The sequence below is a fragment of the Podarcis filfolensis genome (genome assembly GCF_964270895.1).
Source record: "Podarcis filfolensis genome assembly, chromosome: 5".
Lineage (NCBI taxonomy): Eukaryota > Metazoa > Chordata > Lepidosauria > Squamata > Lacertidae > Podarcis > Podarcis filfolensis.
The window spans coordinates 49,083,258-49,099,134 of NC_139608.1; the positions used below are offsets into that span (position 1 = coordinate 49,083,258).

At 41.0% G+C, this 15,877-nt stretch overlaps 2 protein-coding genes across 6 annotated transcripts in view; one reads left to right on the forward strand and one right to left on the reverse strand.

Annotated features, from left to right (window-relative positions):
• The window catches only part of HABP2 (hyaluronan binding protein 2), a 32,357-nt gene extending 19,830 nt beyond the window's left edge, over positions 1 to 12,527 (forward strand). For 2 of the 4 annotated variants that reach the window (XM_083616645.1, XM_083616643.1), the window contains exons 8-14: positions 918 to 1,012; positions 2,908 to 3,157; positions 4,089 to 4,231; positions 5,139 to 5,273; positions 8,229 to 8,374; positions 9,983 to 10,185; positions 11,679 to 12,527. In XM_083616645.1, the coding sequence (XP_083472771.1) occupies positions 918 to 1,012; positions 2,908 to 3,157; positions 4,089 to 4,231; positions 5,139 to 5,273; positions 8,229 to 8,374; positions 9,983 to 10,159 (946 nt within the window). In that variant the 3' untranslated portion in view covers positions 10,160 to 10,185; positions 11,679 to 12,527. Of the gene's footprint in view, positions 1 to 917; positions 1,013 to 2,907; positions 3,158 to 4,088; positions 4,232 to 5,138; positions 5,274 to 8,228; positions 8,375 to 9,982; positions 10,186 to 10,312; positions 10,677 to 11,678 lie in introns of those variants that run through there. The other 2 variants (XM_083616646.1, XM_083616644.1) reach the window with 1 other exon arrangement.
• Positions 11,334 to 15,877, reverse strand: part of NRAP (nebulin related anchoring protein) — a 58,374-nt gene continuing 53,830 nt past the window's right edge. The window contains exons 39-42 of one of the 2 annotated variants that reach the window (XM_083616524.1): positions 14,890 to 14,997; positions 13,863 to 14,174; positions 12,680 to 12,832; positions 11,334 to 11,777 (exon numbers count right to left, since the gene is read on the reverse strand). In XM_083616524.1, the coding sequence (XP_083472650.1) occupies positions 11,655 to 11,777; positions 12,680 to 12,832; positions 13,863 to 14,174; positions 14,890 to 14,997 (696 nt within the window). In that variant the 3' untranslated portion in view covers positions 11,334 to 11,654. Of the gene's footprint in view, positions 11,778 to 12,679; positions 12,833 to 13,862; positions 14,485 to 14,622; positions 14,998 to 15,877 lie in introns of those variants that run through there. The other variant, XR_014548823.1, reaches the window with a different exon arrangement.

Below are 15,877 nucleotides of genomic sequence, written 5' to 3' on the forward strand. Positions count from 1 at the left end.
GCGAGAAGTGAAGCTACAGGGAACCAGGCAGAGGGCCTTCTCGGTAGTGGCGCCCACCCTGTGGAACGCCCTCCCATCAAATGTCAAGGAAATAAACAACAATCTGACTTTTAGAAGACAACTGAAGGCAGCCCTGTTTAGGGAAGTTTTTAATGTTTAATGCTGTACAGTGGTGCCTCGCAAGACGAAATTAATTCGTTCCGCGAGTCTTTTCGTCTTGCGCGGTTTTTTGTCTTGCGAAGCACGGTCAGTCGCAACTGCACCTCTTCAAGCGGTTTTAAGAAAAAAGGAAACAAACTCGCAAGACGTTTTCGTCTTGCCAAGCAAGCCCATAGGGAAAATCGTCTTGCGAAGCAACTCAAAAAACAAAAAACTCTTTCGTCTTGCGAGTTTTTCGTCTTCCGAGGCATTCGTCTTGCGAGGTACCACTGTATTGTGTTTTTAATATTTGGTTGGGAGCCGCCCAGAGTGGCTGGGGAAACTCTGCCAGAGGGGTGGGGTATTTATTAATATTAATATTAATTATTAATAATTCTTGATGGTGATGATGATGATGATGATGCTTGTGTCCTGCATGTAGTTTTTTGACAGGCATGTGGTTGGCCACTGTAAGAACAGAATGCTGGATTATATGGGCCATTGGTCTGATCCAGCAGGCTCTTCTTGGGTTTTTTTATGTTCCTAATATACCACAGTATACCGGTGACCCTGTAAAAACAATGGCCATAGACAACACCCTAAAAAGAAGGCATGCTATCCCTCAGGCACAGTTTTTGCTTAGGGGAGATCTCTGGATCTTTTGTGCTTTTGTGAGAGCATTTTCCAGTTCTCCTATCTTTCAGAACTTCAATTAGTAACTTTCTTTCTTGAGACATTACGCTCTTCTGACTGGTGAATTTTGAAACCTCCTCCTCCAGGAACCCAGATGGCGACGAAAAGCCCTGGTGCTTTGTCAGTGTGAATAACAAATTGAAGTGGGACTTCTGTGATGTATCTGCATGCTCAAAAACAGGTACGGTGGGTAATAATATAAAGTGGGGCAAAATAAATGTGAAAGGTGTAGCAGTAATTCAGATTGACAGGCATTGTGATTATTCCCCCACCCCACCCTCCATCCATCTACCTTTAAGAACGCAGCCCACAAAACTGTAATGACTCTAGCATGATTTTTTAAATAGTCTTCTTGAAGCTCTGCCCAAGAGTTTAGTGAAATTTTAGGATCTGTTAGCTTTAGAGCATGGAGAAGTATGCCAAACAAATAACAGGTATCGGGATATCTATTGTCAAGAGATGTAAGAGGAAATGAAATATGAAACAGTACAGCAGAAAATAAACCATTCACAGAATGAAGGAATAATATTCAACATGGATCTTTCAGGAATTATACTCATGCACTGAGAGAGACAGCTTTGATGCTGCAAGGTTCAGTTTCTGTGGGGAGCTATTTCATAATTGAAAGGTATATTCAAGAACATAGGAAGAAGGGATCACTTCTATTTATGCCCTACTCACTTAGGTTCCTCAATATGGCCCTGTCTTCTGTATCTGTGTGCTTAGCTATTGTTGTAGTTTCAGGACGGATACACCAGTGTGATTTCGTTATTAGAGTTAGGTAAGGGCCTGGGAGATATCAGGTTCCACTCAGCGATGAAGCTCATTGGGTGATCTTTGGGCAGGCAAGGTCCTAGCCTGTCTCACAGGGCTAATGTTAGGATTAGAAGGGAAATACAGAAATGTGTGAGAAAAAATTGTAGAATATTTGAAATGAGAGGTTTATGAAATGTTAATTAATATATTGCTATTTTGCAATGGGAAATTCTACAAAAAGAAAAGAGGGGAGAGACAACAACAACATTTTATTATTTATACGCCGCCCATCTGGCAGGGTTTCCCCAGCCTCTCTGGGCGGCTTCCAACGGGATATTAAAAACACGATAAAACATCAAACATTAAAAACTTCCTAAACAGAGCTGCCTTCAAATGTCTTCTAAAAGTCAGATAATTTTTTATTTCCTTGACATCTGATGGGAGGGCATTCCACAGGGCGGGCACCACTACCAAGAAGGCCCTCTGCCTGGTTCGCATGTAAAACCATGTATCCCATCTTGAGCTCATTGGAGGAAAGGTGAAATAGAAATGCAATGATTGATATGACAGATGTTGCCAATTATTTTGAAGATATAATTTTTTTCAGAATTAGGGCCAGACTTCAATATCGTAGCTTATAATACTGCAATATTTTCCCAATTGCCTTATCAAGCCTTGAGTTATCATATTGGCCTGAATATAAGCCGCACCTGAATATAAACCACACTTTTAAAATTGGAGGGGGGGGGAGAAAAAAGAGAGAAAATGCCCGCATATAAGCTGCTCCATTCCTTGCTGCTCCTGGCTGCATTCTGAAGGGGGGGGTGCTGCGTTGCCTGTGGCCTTTCCACTTCCCTCCTCGCTCTCTCCCTTCCTGCCCTTGGGGGAGAAGACGGGGGACTATGCGCAGGGGCGGAGCTGCTTTGCCATGCTCCTGGAGCTGTTTGTCCCACACTCCTGGCTGCATACCACAAGATCGCGAATATAAGTCTCACTTTAACTTTTCACGGTCAGAATTTGGGGGGAAAGTGGGGCTTATATTCAGGCCAATATGGTAAGATGCAACTCCAGTGATTGTGCTGTGTCAGTGGTCAAAGCACAGTGTGCAAGTCTTGCGTGACACTTAGAGAATCCAGATCTAGCTGTGCAGACTGCCTGAAGCGTCCTCCTGAAAAACAAAATTGAAAGTGAAGGAAGGAGGAAGGGTCTGTTTATGAGTTGTTAGGTTAAATGAGGAAAAAGTTGGAGTGAGAGAGCCTTTGTAACAGAGACAGTGCCATTATACCATTTCCATATCCAGTTGTTTCTTTTGTATTGCAGCACAGTCCTCTGGAAATACAGTCACCAAGAATTCTGCAGCAGATAGCAGACCTAATACATGTGGAAGACCAGAGACAGAAAGACCATTAAAGAGAATCTATGGCGGTGCCAAGTCAACTCCTGGCAAACATCCATGGCAAGCCTCTGTTCAGAGGAAAGTTTCAAGGGGCATATTTTTCCCCAAAGGACACTTCTGTGGAGGAGTACTGATTGAGCCATGTTGGGTTCTTACTGCGGCACACTGTGTTTTGTAAGCAAATTCATCTTCTGACACTAAGAGTTGTTTGGCAGTAGAATGCTTTCCTTCAAGAAGTGGTGGATTCTCCTTCCTTGGAGGTTTTTAAGCAGAGACTGAATGACCATCTGACCTGTATGCTTTAGTTGAGATTCCTGCATTGCAGGGGGTTGGACTAAATGACCCTCAGGATCCCTTCCAACTCCACAGTTCTAGGAGTCTATGAATAGATCCTTATCCGTATGGTTTATGCATGATTATGATTTAGTCACATTTTTCCTCAAAATGGCAGAGATATTAAAATCAGATATAAAAACAGCAATAAATTGAAACTCAAATACTTACCAAAATATATATATTTAAAAGGAGCATGTCTTACCTACCCCACTTAAAGCATGGACATAGAAAAGTCCACATTCATGCATTCAGGTTCCCATATGGTAGATGAGAGTAGCTCTACATGACTTGGATCTGATTGGCTAGCAGTGCTGAGCCAAGATCTGTCTTTTGGTTTCTTGACAGGTCCCGTCCCCCCCGAAAACGTGGTTTCCATTTTTTTTCCTGCCTCATTCTAAGGCACCTGAGAATTTCTTTAGAATTTTGGCCAGTGTAGAGATTTGAGCTTCCCTTATCAATGCAAGGTTGTGTGTGTGTGTGTGTGTGTGTGTGTGTGTGTGTGTGTGATATACATTTCTCTAGAACTCTGCAATTTCCTGGCTTCCTGGTCTGAGAAAGGCCTATGGGAGGAACTGCTTCATGATGTCTTCTCCCAGGCTTTAGCTGAAGTATGAGTACCCAGGAAGCCTGCCAAGTGTTAAGTCTAGTAGAGATAGTTTCCATGATGGAGAATTCCAGTATTTTAGTTGAATTGGATTATATTTGAAATCTCTTGAGGTTCTATAATTACAACTGATCATTCTTTGTGACATTTTTCTCTCCTTCATAGGACAGATGCCCAAACCCTTGAAGTGGTCCTTGGGAAAAAAGATCTCCTTAGGAAAGAGCATTATGAACAGAAGTTTGATGTCGAAAAGATAATTATACATGGACACTATGAAGAAATTGAGGATGTCCCATACAATGATATTGGCAAGTTGCTTACAAATGTTCAAATCACTGTCAGTGTGGTTACAAGATGGAGATAGTGGCCATTAGGCTCAGTAACTTTGATGTGGGCTAAATATCATGGATAAAATAATTCTGACTTGAGTTAAGCAGTGGAACAAACATTCAAATTCCCCGAAGCTTCGGAAAATAGGTTTAATTAGTATTTCCATAAAAATATATTCAATTTCTACATTTTGTATAAAAAAGAAGTGGCAAGCCTTTCAGGGATGCTTTTGCTCACTTAACATTCCCAGGACAGAGAAACGAGTTGGATGAGGTTGTGAGAAGCCTACAAATACTTAGCTGTATCTGTTTGAAATCAGGGGAAATAATGCTTAAGTTTGATAACAGATCTGGTTGCTTCCTTAGCTAGCTTTGCATGCTATTGACCTAGATTTATTTCTGACATAGGACTGGCAGATCCATGATATTTCCTTAACCCTTTCCCTACCTGCTGTCTGTCAGCTCAAAACCAGCCCCTTCTCCCAGATAGTTTGTCACCTATAGAAGAAGAGAGATGTTAACTTATCTTCTCCACCACAGGAAGAAAGCCAGCTAGAGATGATTTTCAGTGGACTTTGGGAAGGGAAAGGGGTCAAGCTGCCAACTCCTCTGCCAACCGGCCAATTCCCATCTTGGCTCCCACAGCTGCTTTTCGTATTTAAAAACAACCAAGAGGAAGAATCAGGGAACACGTATAGCTTGGTGACCCTAAGATAGCAACAGAGAAATGAAAACCATTCTATAATTTCAAATTAAGTAGTCTAACAAGCAAGAGTACTCAAATAAGAAAGCTTGAGAAAATGTTATTTATTACTTTCCGGATACTGTTCAGAGTGAACATGTCATCAGCTTTATTGCACAAAATTGTCTTCCATTTGGCCCACAGCTTTGTTGAAGTTGAAACCAATTGATGGCCACTGTGCAGTGGAAACAAGATACGTCAAACGAGTGTGCTTGCCTGATTCTACTTTTCCTGATGACACAGAATGCTATATATCAGGTTGGGGAGAAACTGAAACAGGTAAGCTATTGTTTAATGGTGCAGTCCTTTATAGTTAATACATTGACAAAATCTCTCTTAATTGTTGTATTCCTCCTCCTCTCTTCCCAATTTGGCCTTTAGTGAGATCCCTCTGCTGCTGCAGATAGGAGGGTCATTGTTGTTTCCTAGATGGACTAGAATTACCACCCTCCTGTAGTCTGTGTTTTGCCAAGGTCGTCTCTGCATAGTGCCTGGCTATGTTGCTGTCCTGGCTGTCCTGGCTTCTCAACACTATGGGTCCCGCCAGTGTGAGAACAGGATGCTTTACCTTTCCCAAAACTGAGGGATATATGATGTCAGAGGATGCTTCTCTAGTATGAAGTCACTTACCTTCAGGTGTCCATGTTTCTAGAAGGATATAGACATCCACTTAATCGTTTACACATTTAAATCAAATGGATGATTATACCTGGCTGTTCTCCCAAACTCCTGATTATATTTGGCTGTTCTCCCAAATTCTTGGCTGTAGATAAGATGACTAATTGTCTGGCCGGGGAACATGTTCAGGAAGACCAACCACCCCTCATTATTCCTGCAGAACAATTCAATCAGAGAAGATATGCTACAGATTATGAATAGCTATACCAGGCATTTTAAAATCAAGCAATTTTTGAAAACAAACTTTGTTAAAAATTCAGAATGTGCAAATCTGTTTGGAGCTTTTAAAAAATAAAAGAAGTAGTGGTATTTAGGGCAAACCTCCCATCAAATTCCTTGTCCCTTTCTCTGTCATATGCCACTTATCATCTTAACTTCATTCAAAGAATCAAATCAGAGTGAATGAGTCTATGTGCTTCCAGATAAAGATTCTGAGCCATATCTCGGAAATAAACCCAGGAACTTTGACAGTATTTTCCAGCCTATTGGTTTGGATAAGTTTTTGATAAGCAGCATCTGGATTTCTGGATGCATATTGAAACAGAACTGCCAAATCTATTCAAGTTCAGCTAAACCTCTGTGACATACTGTGAGTTCCTTGGAAGGAGGAAATTATTCTTGTGCTTAAAAATAAGATAATGAGACCTTTCTGAAAAAAATGCAGTTTTTCACTTTTCACTTAATGAGTTGCTGTAAAATTGCAGGTGGACAATGTGTCAATCATGCTCCCAAAAGTACCCTTATGTTTTATGAGCAATATAATCCAATATGAAGTATATACATCTTTTGATATAATTCATATTGAAAGTAAGAAGCATCTGGTATGCAGATTTGATAGATTATGTGCTGATGATATGAGTTAATAAAACATCATTCTTCCATGACACAGTCTCCTTTGCAAACTACCACATTCACAGTCCACTGTCTATGAATGTTGCCCAAGAGTGAATAGCTGATCTGTTTTGATGCCAGAAATGACTCCAATTTTAAAAACATTTGCTTGTATCTTGCCCTTTCCCTAAAAAAAACTCACAACAGCCCATGACTTAGCTGAAGTATAGAGCTAGTTTTATGACCAAGACTTCCCAGGGAGCTTCATAGCTGAGCAAAGAATTGCATTTACACACATAATTCATACAAATCCATTGTGTCACAAAAGGCCCGGTCAACCAATGAAGACATTAGAAATGCAATTCAAATTTGTCTTGCTAATTTAAAATTACGCTGTTAAACTCAACTGTGCAAATATGTGGCTAGATCCATGACTGGACGGAGAGCTCTATTCATGGAAGGGCCCCTTCTGTTCACAGTGTGGTGTAGTAGTTAAGAGCGGTGGACTCGTAATCTGGTGAACCTGGTTCGCGTCCCCGCTCCTCTACACGCAGCTGCTGGGTGACCTTGGGCTAGTCACACTTCTCTGAAGTCTCTCAGCCTTACTCACCCCACAGAGTGTTTGTTGTGGGGGAGGAAGGGAAAGGAGATTTTTAGCCGCTTTGAGACTCCTTAGGGTAGTGATAAAGTGGGATATCAAATCCAAACTGTTCTTCTTCTTCTTTCTATGAATGAGAGCTCTTTAGGACACATCCCTTTGCCTTATGTCAGGGGTTCTCAAGTGACATCTTCTGATACATGCCAATTGAGACACTTTGGCTTCTTTTGATTAAACCAGGAAACACTTGCATGGCATGTGCTAGCAAGAAAATATTTTGGGGAATGGGTTGCATGAAACATCTCTGTTTCCATAGATATTTCCAACCTTCTGCTTGATGGCATCAGTGTATTTATCTGCAACGGTTGATATGTGTTTGTTTGCAATGCAAATCCTAATCATTATAGCACACCACATTTATGTGAATAATGATAGCAAATAATGTTCCCCATTGAACAGCACAGAGATCTCTCAGATGCGGAGCTGAATAATTCTTCTGCATAACATGCATAATTGACTTAATTGTGCAAGATTTTATGGCTCTAGCCACCACTTGTTTCATTTGTGGATCTAGTGGTAATTCTCTCAAACCTGTTTCCTGTTTGTGACATTTGCAACAGCAAACACACTATTAAAGGTGGACTATGGAGATAACTTGCAAGCCTAGCAAAGGGTCCCAAAAGAAGACAAAATTATATCCATGGATCAATACATGGAAATTATTGATCATAGAGTAAACATAACAAATGTCAGGATTTGACTCAAACAGTTCTGATTTAACACACCTTTGCAGTTGTAAAGTCTACAGGCCAGAATCTTCCGAGGTCAGTCAACATCTGGCAAATACAACACAGTGTAGGTTTTTCAAAGGCAAAACACTATTGAGATGCCAAACTCCTATGCAGCAGTAACAGAAATTCACTGCCAAAAGCTGTTTTTAGCTTGATAGCCTTCTTTGGGCTTGTTTATTTCCTAACCCTGCTCTGCCAGAGTTGTGGCTTTCCCTTGCAGCAGATGACCATATCTTAGGCCCAGGTACAATTCTATTATCCCATAGATTGAAAAGAAAGATTTAGCAGAGGGAAGAAGGAAAGTTAAGAGTTTCTTCATTTTCCTGCATCCTGTAGGTGAATCATCTCATCAGCTGTTAGATGCCAGAGTAAAGCTGATTTCCCAGGTGCGGTGTAACGCACGAAGTGCACATAATAACAGACTGGATGAAAGCATGCTTTGTGCAGGAAATCTTCAGAGAACAAGCGCTGATACTTGTCAGGTCTGTTGCTTTTTCAGTATTTGAACACTAATTTCTCTTTTAACAAAATGTAAATAGGCTATGCAGAGTAATGTCTGGCAGGGTACTACATATGTATCTGCTTCTTGTATCAGATACATTACAACAACTTCCTTCCTTTCAACATGATGTGAGAGGCATGTCCTTCAAACAAACAGCAGCTCTTCTGGTGACAGGCAAGCCTATGGGAGACGCAGAAGTTCAGCTGCAAACTTGGGAGTTTTGTCATTTGATAAGGCCTGTCCCAATACATCTTAGGTGCATGATCACTGCACCTCTCCTTTCCCCAAACCACCATGTTTAATGTTCTTCAGGTTCTTTGTATTGCTAGCCTGAAATATCTGTGGTACTGAATATGTGCTTTATTTACTTATTTTTTTTTCCATCCGACTTCTACCCTGCCTTATCAAATTAGCTCCAGGCAGTTTACAAGCAAATCATGCAATCTACTAACACTTGAAAATATCAAGAAAATCAAATACATCTTCTGAGGTCTGGAGAATTTAGCGGGGCAGCCACAGAAGGGTATATGTGTTGTCCTCTGAAGAGCATAGCCAGAAGTGACCCTCCCATTTTGTGAATGAATGGAAACTGGCTACATCCACCCAGGACTCCTTGAAACATGAAAGGCCTACCACCACATGAATATATCATGCTGGAAATTCCACTATTAATAAAACGTGGGCTCTGCACCCCTGGGTGCCATAGGAAGCATTGAATCTCCTTCTCCGAGGGCATCAAAGGAGCCATAAGGAGTGCCAGATTCCCACTCCTGCCACCAATGAAATTTTATGGCCCTTACTCTATTGATATCAGAGCTCCAAGGTCAGAAGGGCTGGAAATGGAGTGTGCCACAGGGCCTGCCACTGAAGAACTGGATTTGCTTGACATGCCCCCACATCGTAGATTAAACTATGCCAGACCATTTCTCTCCCATCATTTCTAAAGCAAACTGAAAAGAATGGAGTTGGCCAGTATTCCTCTATGCTCACTTTTGTCCTGCCAGCACTGGATAAGGTAGATGAACCACTTCTGTATCCCTCAGCCATCTTAGAACTGCAGCATAAGTGCAATGAAATGGAGAATCCAAGGCCAGGGATTTAATATCATCAGTTCCAGAAAAGACCACCCAATGCCTAGGTCCATCACGGACAACTGCTCTCCACTTTTCCAAGGGCCACTTACTATGCTGAGGACAAAACAGAAGAAGAAAAATCTGGGCCAGGAGTCCATGCCATCAGCTCCAGAAGAGACCTCAGGTTTGAGGTCTCCCTGGTTTAGGCATTAAATAAAACTACTGTTGGTCCATATTTGAATTACAGCGGTACCTCAGGTTAAGAACTTAATTCATTTCGGAGCTCTGTTCTTAACCTGAAACTGTTCTTAACCTGAAGCACCACTTTAGCTAATGGGGCCTCCCGCTACGCCGCCAGAGCACGATTTCTGTTCTCATCTTGAAGCAAAGTTCTTAACCCGAGGTAATATTTCTGGGTTGGCGGAGTCTCTAACCTGAAGCGTATGTAACTTGAAGCGTGTGTAACCCGAGGTACCACTGTACTTAATTAAATGACCTATTTTATTTGTTGCTAGGGAGATTCAGGAGGCCCTCTAACCTGCGTGAAAAATGGCTCTTATTATGTCTATGGAATTGTGAGCTGGGGAGAACACTGTGGGTTAAGACAAAAACCTGGAGTCTATACCCATGTGATAAGATTTCTCAACTGGATTCGTACAAAAATTCAACGCGAGTCTAGATTTGATATCTAGGAAAGCCCTTCGAAAAATAAATAAAGGTAAGCCTACGACATACTGATATACCTTCCTATTAATCTCAGATAAAGAAGTTAGTTTTCCAATTGTCTTCTTGGCACTAAGGTTGAAATCTTATACACAGCATTTAACTCACTTCCTTCTTTGTAGAAATGTGTGGGATGATTATACTTCCACCAGCCATACACCAACCTCCTCCTAGGAATCTTCGTAAGGAAAGTTCTGGACTTTGGGGTCTAGGAGTATACAAGTCATGGGGGGTTGTTTGTTACTACCACTATTAGTTTTAGGGTTGCCTTTGAATATTAATTGGCCTGTGTGTTCATAAGCTTTATGCTTAATTTCCTTTGACATCTTTGAATGAATTCTTGAACTCTTTGCTGTAATGATGTTAAATTTTGAATTGTGTATTATGGTTACTGTACTACCGTACTGAATGTTCATTTTGGTAAGCCTCTTTGAGCCACAAATCTGTGGGAAATGTGGTATTTAAATAAATTGACTGTCTGCAAGACTATATTTTCTGAATAGGATTTTAAGCACCGAGAATTGCAAGTTCCACTGGATAATTCAAAACATGCCATGTTTTATTCAAAATGCAAACCCTGACACCCTCTCTTAGGATTTAGCGTATTGGCTTAGCTTTCACCAGTTTATTATACAGTGGCATGTGTAACCACATAGCCTACACTTGGAACGATATGCCATTTTTAAAAAAATTATTTGTTATATTTTTATCCTCCAATGTGTTCAGGATAGCAGACCTAATCCCTATTTTATCTTGAAAAATGAGTCAAATTCGTAGGCTGAAATATAGTGGCTAGCCCAATATACCTCAGGGGAGCTTAGCAGCTGAGTTAAGATTTTGAATCTGGAGCTTGCTTGTCCAAATCCACCACTCTGTCTGCAAACATTATATGCAACTTTCACATCCCATTCATAGAAGCTCAATCACACACTCAGGAACTCATTCTCCTCCACTTACAAGCGCCTACACAAAGCCACACATCAACATTTCACTTGCTGTTACATGCTCACCCATTCAAGGATAATAAACTTTAAATTATCAAGAGTCACATAGACCACTTTAGAATGTTCAAAGGAATGCAGGAAATAAAGGAAGGTTTCATAAACCAAGAAAACCCTATCATTAAAATACCAAAACAAATTATTTATGGAAAGTGATTCCTCTTATTTATTTTCAATACAAATAATTTTACTTTCAACAAATCATGTTCATTAATTTTTAGTACAAAGTTGAGCCTGCCAGTCATCTAGTACTAATTTCATTCGCTGTCAGAAATAAATACTACATTTCATAATAACATACACTTAAAAATTACTTACATGCAAAAAAATATATAAGAACAATATTAAATTATTTGCGTAGGGTTTCACTGTTGTTTTAGCAAATTCAACCGCTTTGGTGCAGCTTATGCTTCGGGGGGGGGGCTCTACTTGCACAGCAAGCTGAAAAAAATTATGCATTTTCTTAAGGCTGATGTCTGTGTTGCAGTTCATTTCTTGACATCATTTTTCTCCGCCTGACTTGCAAGATCTCTGCCGCATCAGGATTGACTCTCACTTCTTGGGATCCTTCTCCAGCTGCCTGCTCCTGCCAGCCAAAATAGATACTGAATGTGAGCTACTTACGAAGACAAATTTGCAGAATTCCCATTTATTAAAAAGAAACAGTACTTTATTGGGCAAAACATTAAAGCTCTGCTAATGCCATCTTTCTGGGGTTGAACAGGTTTGTTAGCTTCAACATGGTCTTACTTCTAGGGAAGATGCAACTTCTGGGTTACTCCAGCTTCCTTATCCAAATGCCTCTGTGCGAATCAAAAGCTTCTTGTAGATGCTTCAGATCAGGTGTTGCTAATGCAGCACCTGTGCGTGCACATATGTCCACAAAGGGCTTCTCAGTTACCTGCAAACTGCCCTTCTCCACTGAAATTAGGCTTGGAAGAACCATTGTATTGAAGCCAAAAGGTTGTGGGTGTGATATGCATCCCATAGGCACGTACCTAGCAGTAAGTCCCATTAAACCTCTCAGGAGGCTTGTACAGGATTGCACAGGAACTGCCTTTGCAACAAGCACTAGACCTGCAAGCCTTATTCACATGTCAGAATGAAGATTTGTGTGATGTAAAAACATAATGAATTCTTCAACTACTGTGTGAGTCTTGCTTTGCAACTAAAATGCCGTATGCCAGCTGAGTCTCGTCCCTCCAGCCATGATTCAACAGGCTGCCTTTTTTTATAGCTTGCAGGGCGCTCTACATGTCCTTTATCCATTCATTTGTTGCCTTATTTTTAGAGTGGAAAAAAATAAATAAAATAAAATGGGTGACATCAGGGTAAACAAGCCATTCAGTCTATTTCTGCTGCAGTCTTACAGCAGAACCACTAAGCTGCTTTTCTATATGACACAGAGTGGGAAACAAGCACTCCGCCTTATGTTTGGGATTCTGCATCCTAGGTGATTAGAAGGAAAGGGGCTATTCGTTCACGTACAGTTTTCAGGTTGTTCTGATCCAAAGTTCCTTGAGGTTCCTGTTCCTGAGCATATGCCAGCTCGGCAGCCCTCCTGGCCATTTCCACTTTGTAGGAACCAGGAGGTGTCCAGCCAACGCCTCTGATCCAGTTCAAATCAGATTTGTACTTGACCTGCAAAACAAATACACAAACCTCACGGAATTAATAAACCGCACACACTTCAAATCAGATGGGAAATAAATTGCATAGAACAGCACCTTAGCTTTCAGTTTCCTTCACTGTCAGGACTTGATTCATTTATTTCAAACACTAAGAATTCTATAATGATGAGGAGATGTTTGCAAAGTAAGAAGTGAATGGCAGCATGTACGAAAGGCTGTGCATTTCCACAGTTTGTCAACATTTCTTTCCTTATTATTAACTGAACATCTTTCTCTCTCATCACTGAGCAAATGTTAAAAACATGGGGGCAGTCACTTCCAAAACCTCAAAAATCATATGAGGGCTACTAGAAATCCAAGGAAGAATGGGACAAGTATACCTATTGTATCTTTCCGTTCTTCTCCAGAACTTCAAATTACTTACTAGGGTTGAGACCAAATGGTCCCACCACTTCACAACTCCCTTTGCAGGCAGTGAAAGGAGGGGATGTTCAAATTTTTCAAGGTGGTGGGAAATTGCAAGGTAGGAGAGCAGCTATTCACCCTTAACTAGCCTTCCCCTTTTCTTTCTCCCTCCGCCTCCACTTTCTTCCTGCCACAAGCTGTGGTTAGTAGCAAATATATCACTTTTTTCAGCAGCTCATGAACTACCATTTCCTTTCCTCAAAACTGCATAGAAGCAGCATTGTTCCAGGGCAATGGGATGCAGGGGATAGCTAACTCACTCCTTACTGGCATATTTTGGTCCTTCATTAGCATTTCTTTTCTATTAGCCAAACTCTTAAAAAGGTATTCTTTTAAAAAGGGGGGCACTTTACGGATGTTTCAAGGACAGAGTTTTGGTACAGAGTATAGAGCCCTGGAACGAGACTCTAGCCACACACCCCCAAACTCAGCCCTCCAGTTGTTTTGGGACTACAATTCCCATCATCCCTGACCACTGGTCCTGTTAGCTAGGGAAGATGGGAGTTGTAGTCCCAAAACAGCTGGAAGGCCAAGTTTGGGGGTGCCTGCTCTAGCCTATAGATCAATGCACTTACATCACTCTGGAGGTTGTGTGCTTGCTTAGCATGCTTTAGGTTCAGCTGTTCTGGGTCACAGGTATACTGATGCAGGTGCTGCCTGTAATTGACGTCACTTATCAACTGTTGACTTTTCTTTGCATGGATAAATCTTGGCTGGTCAATGTGGCTCTTGAACTGCGCTCTGTTTTTGACAAAATCCCTCTTGTATTGGTTGTCACTCTGGAGGTAGCCCATCTTGAGAAAGTGCCTCATTTTAGGGTCATCATTCACATTGCGAAATCCAATCTGCTGCCCCCTATCCCTCAGGAAGGCCTCTCTGTATCTGAACTGCAGAGTAGTGAGACAGAGCAAAGACAAAAATAATTTTTATTCCCTTATTGTAGTATTTTTGTATAGAGAGCGGTGACTTCTATGCGGATATATAACTTTGCTAAATCAGAGTACTAGCATCTACATCCAGAGGGCAGAGCTGCCTGGTTGGAGCAATTTTTGACTGGAAATAAATGGTCATTGGATTTACAGAATATACAGAGTTTTATTATCAATAGCATACTTAATGATGAATACATTAACAAGCATGTGGATGAAATGGAAACCAGTGGTGTAAGGCAGCTTGCACAGCTCAAAAAATGTCAAACTAGCTACTAAGTCACATGTCAGAATGACTCAACAGTTAGCAGTTAGGCCTGAATAAATTTAGTAGACCCAAATGACTGTGGAGTCCCAGCACTTCCCAGCCTGCTTTGCTGCTTCTGCTCTCATGTGTCTTTGTCACATGACATGATGTTCCATTAAATCAATGAGACTTCAGAACGTGAAGCTCATTAATTCAACAAAATGTATGTGCACCTAAATTCATCTGGACTGCACTCTGGCTTTCTAGCAGTTCCAGATTGGCTTAAAGAGTTTGAGTGCATGTTCCTCAAGTCTTTGGATACCAGTGTCTCCATTTAAACTGCAAAGGAAAAGTCATGGGTTGCATAGGAGCCTGCCATTCCAATAATCTTGTAATGGGATCCTAAGATGAATCTTGAATACATACATCACTGGCAATGTCTCTGGAAGCTTTAGCCGTCTGGAAAGGGATGGCATCCAATCTGAAATCATAGCCAGCTGCCCGTGTCTCCTCCCAAGATGTTTTATAAAGTTTCTGCAGGAAGGAGTTAAGAAAGATGATGCCTTAGTTTACAAGTCTTTTGTTCTTATAGTAATAAATATTTGATTCTAATGGGACCATTTGTGTCTGGGCCAGTCATACAGGCCTTTAAGATTTTCCGACTGCCCTGCAGCCCTTCAACAGTCCCACCTACAGAATACTGTACATTGGTTAGAGTCTCATTGGTGGGGAGTCAAAAACACCCAAATTGAGATTTTGTTTTGCATTTCATGCATACATTGATTCCAGCTTATTTGGTTTCTGTTAGACACTTTGATGCATCAGCCACATCAATATTGCATCGACACACTGCCCCTATTCTGTCTTTCGAAACATCTCCTAGTAGCATCTTGGGTTTTGCAGTGTAGGAATGTCAGTGCTACAAGTCTCCACTTTTTGATACTTCAGGCACTTCTAATGCTTTCTGTGCTGGCTCCATACCCTGATGGTTTCATCAACTAATCTAAAATAATGAGCTGGCGGATAAAATATTGGATATGATTTATATGAGTAAGATGCAAATTTTGAAGATAACATGTCTCATTTCAATCCCAAGGGTTTATATTACAGTGTCTGAAGTTATTGTGTCACTGCATCGTTGTCCTGCCCGAGAGATGTTTCTCAAGTTTAGCCATTCAGCTTAGGAGAAATAAAATATTTTTGTGCATAGGTGCAAGGATGCGAATGAGCAGAGACATAGCCTACTTTGGTGAGGGTCTACTTTGGTTAGGGCACATTCTCTAAAACAGCGGTTCCCTAACTGTGGCCTATGGACCACTGGTGGTCTGTGGGCTTCATTTAGATGGCCCATGGCATGTCTGCATTAAATATACATATTGATTTTCGATTGTATTTGTATTACTTATTTTACTTC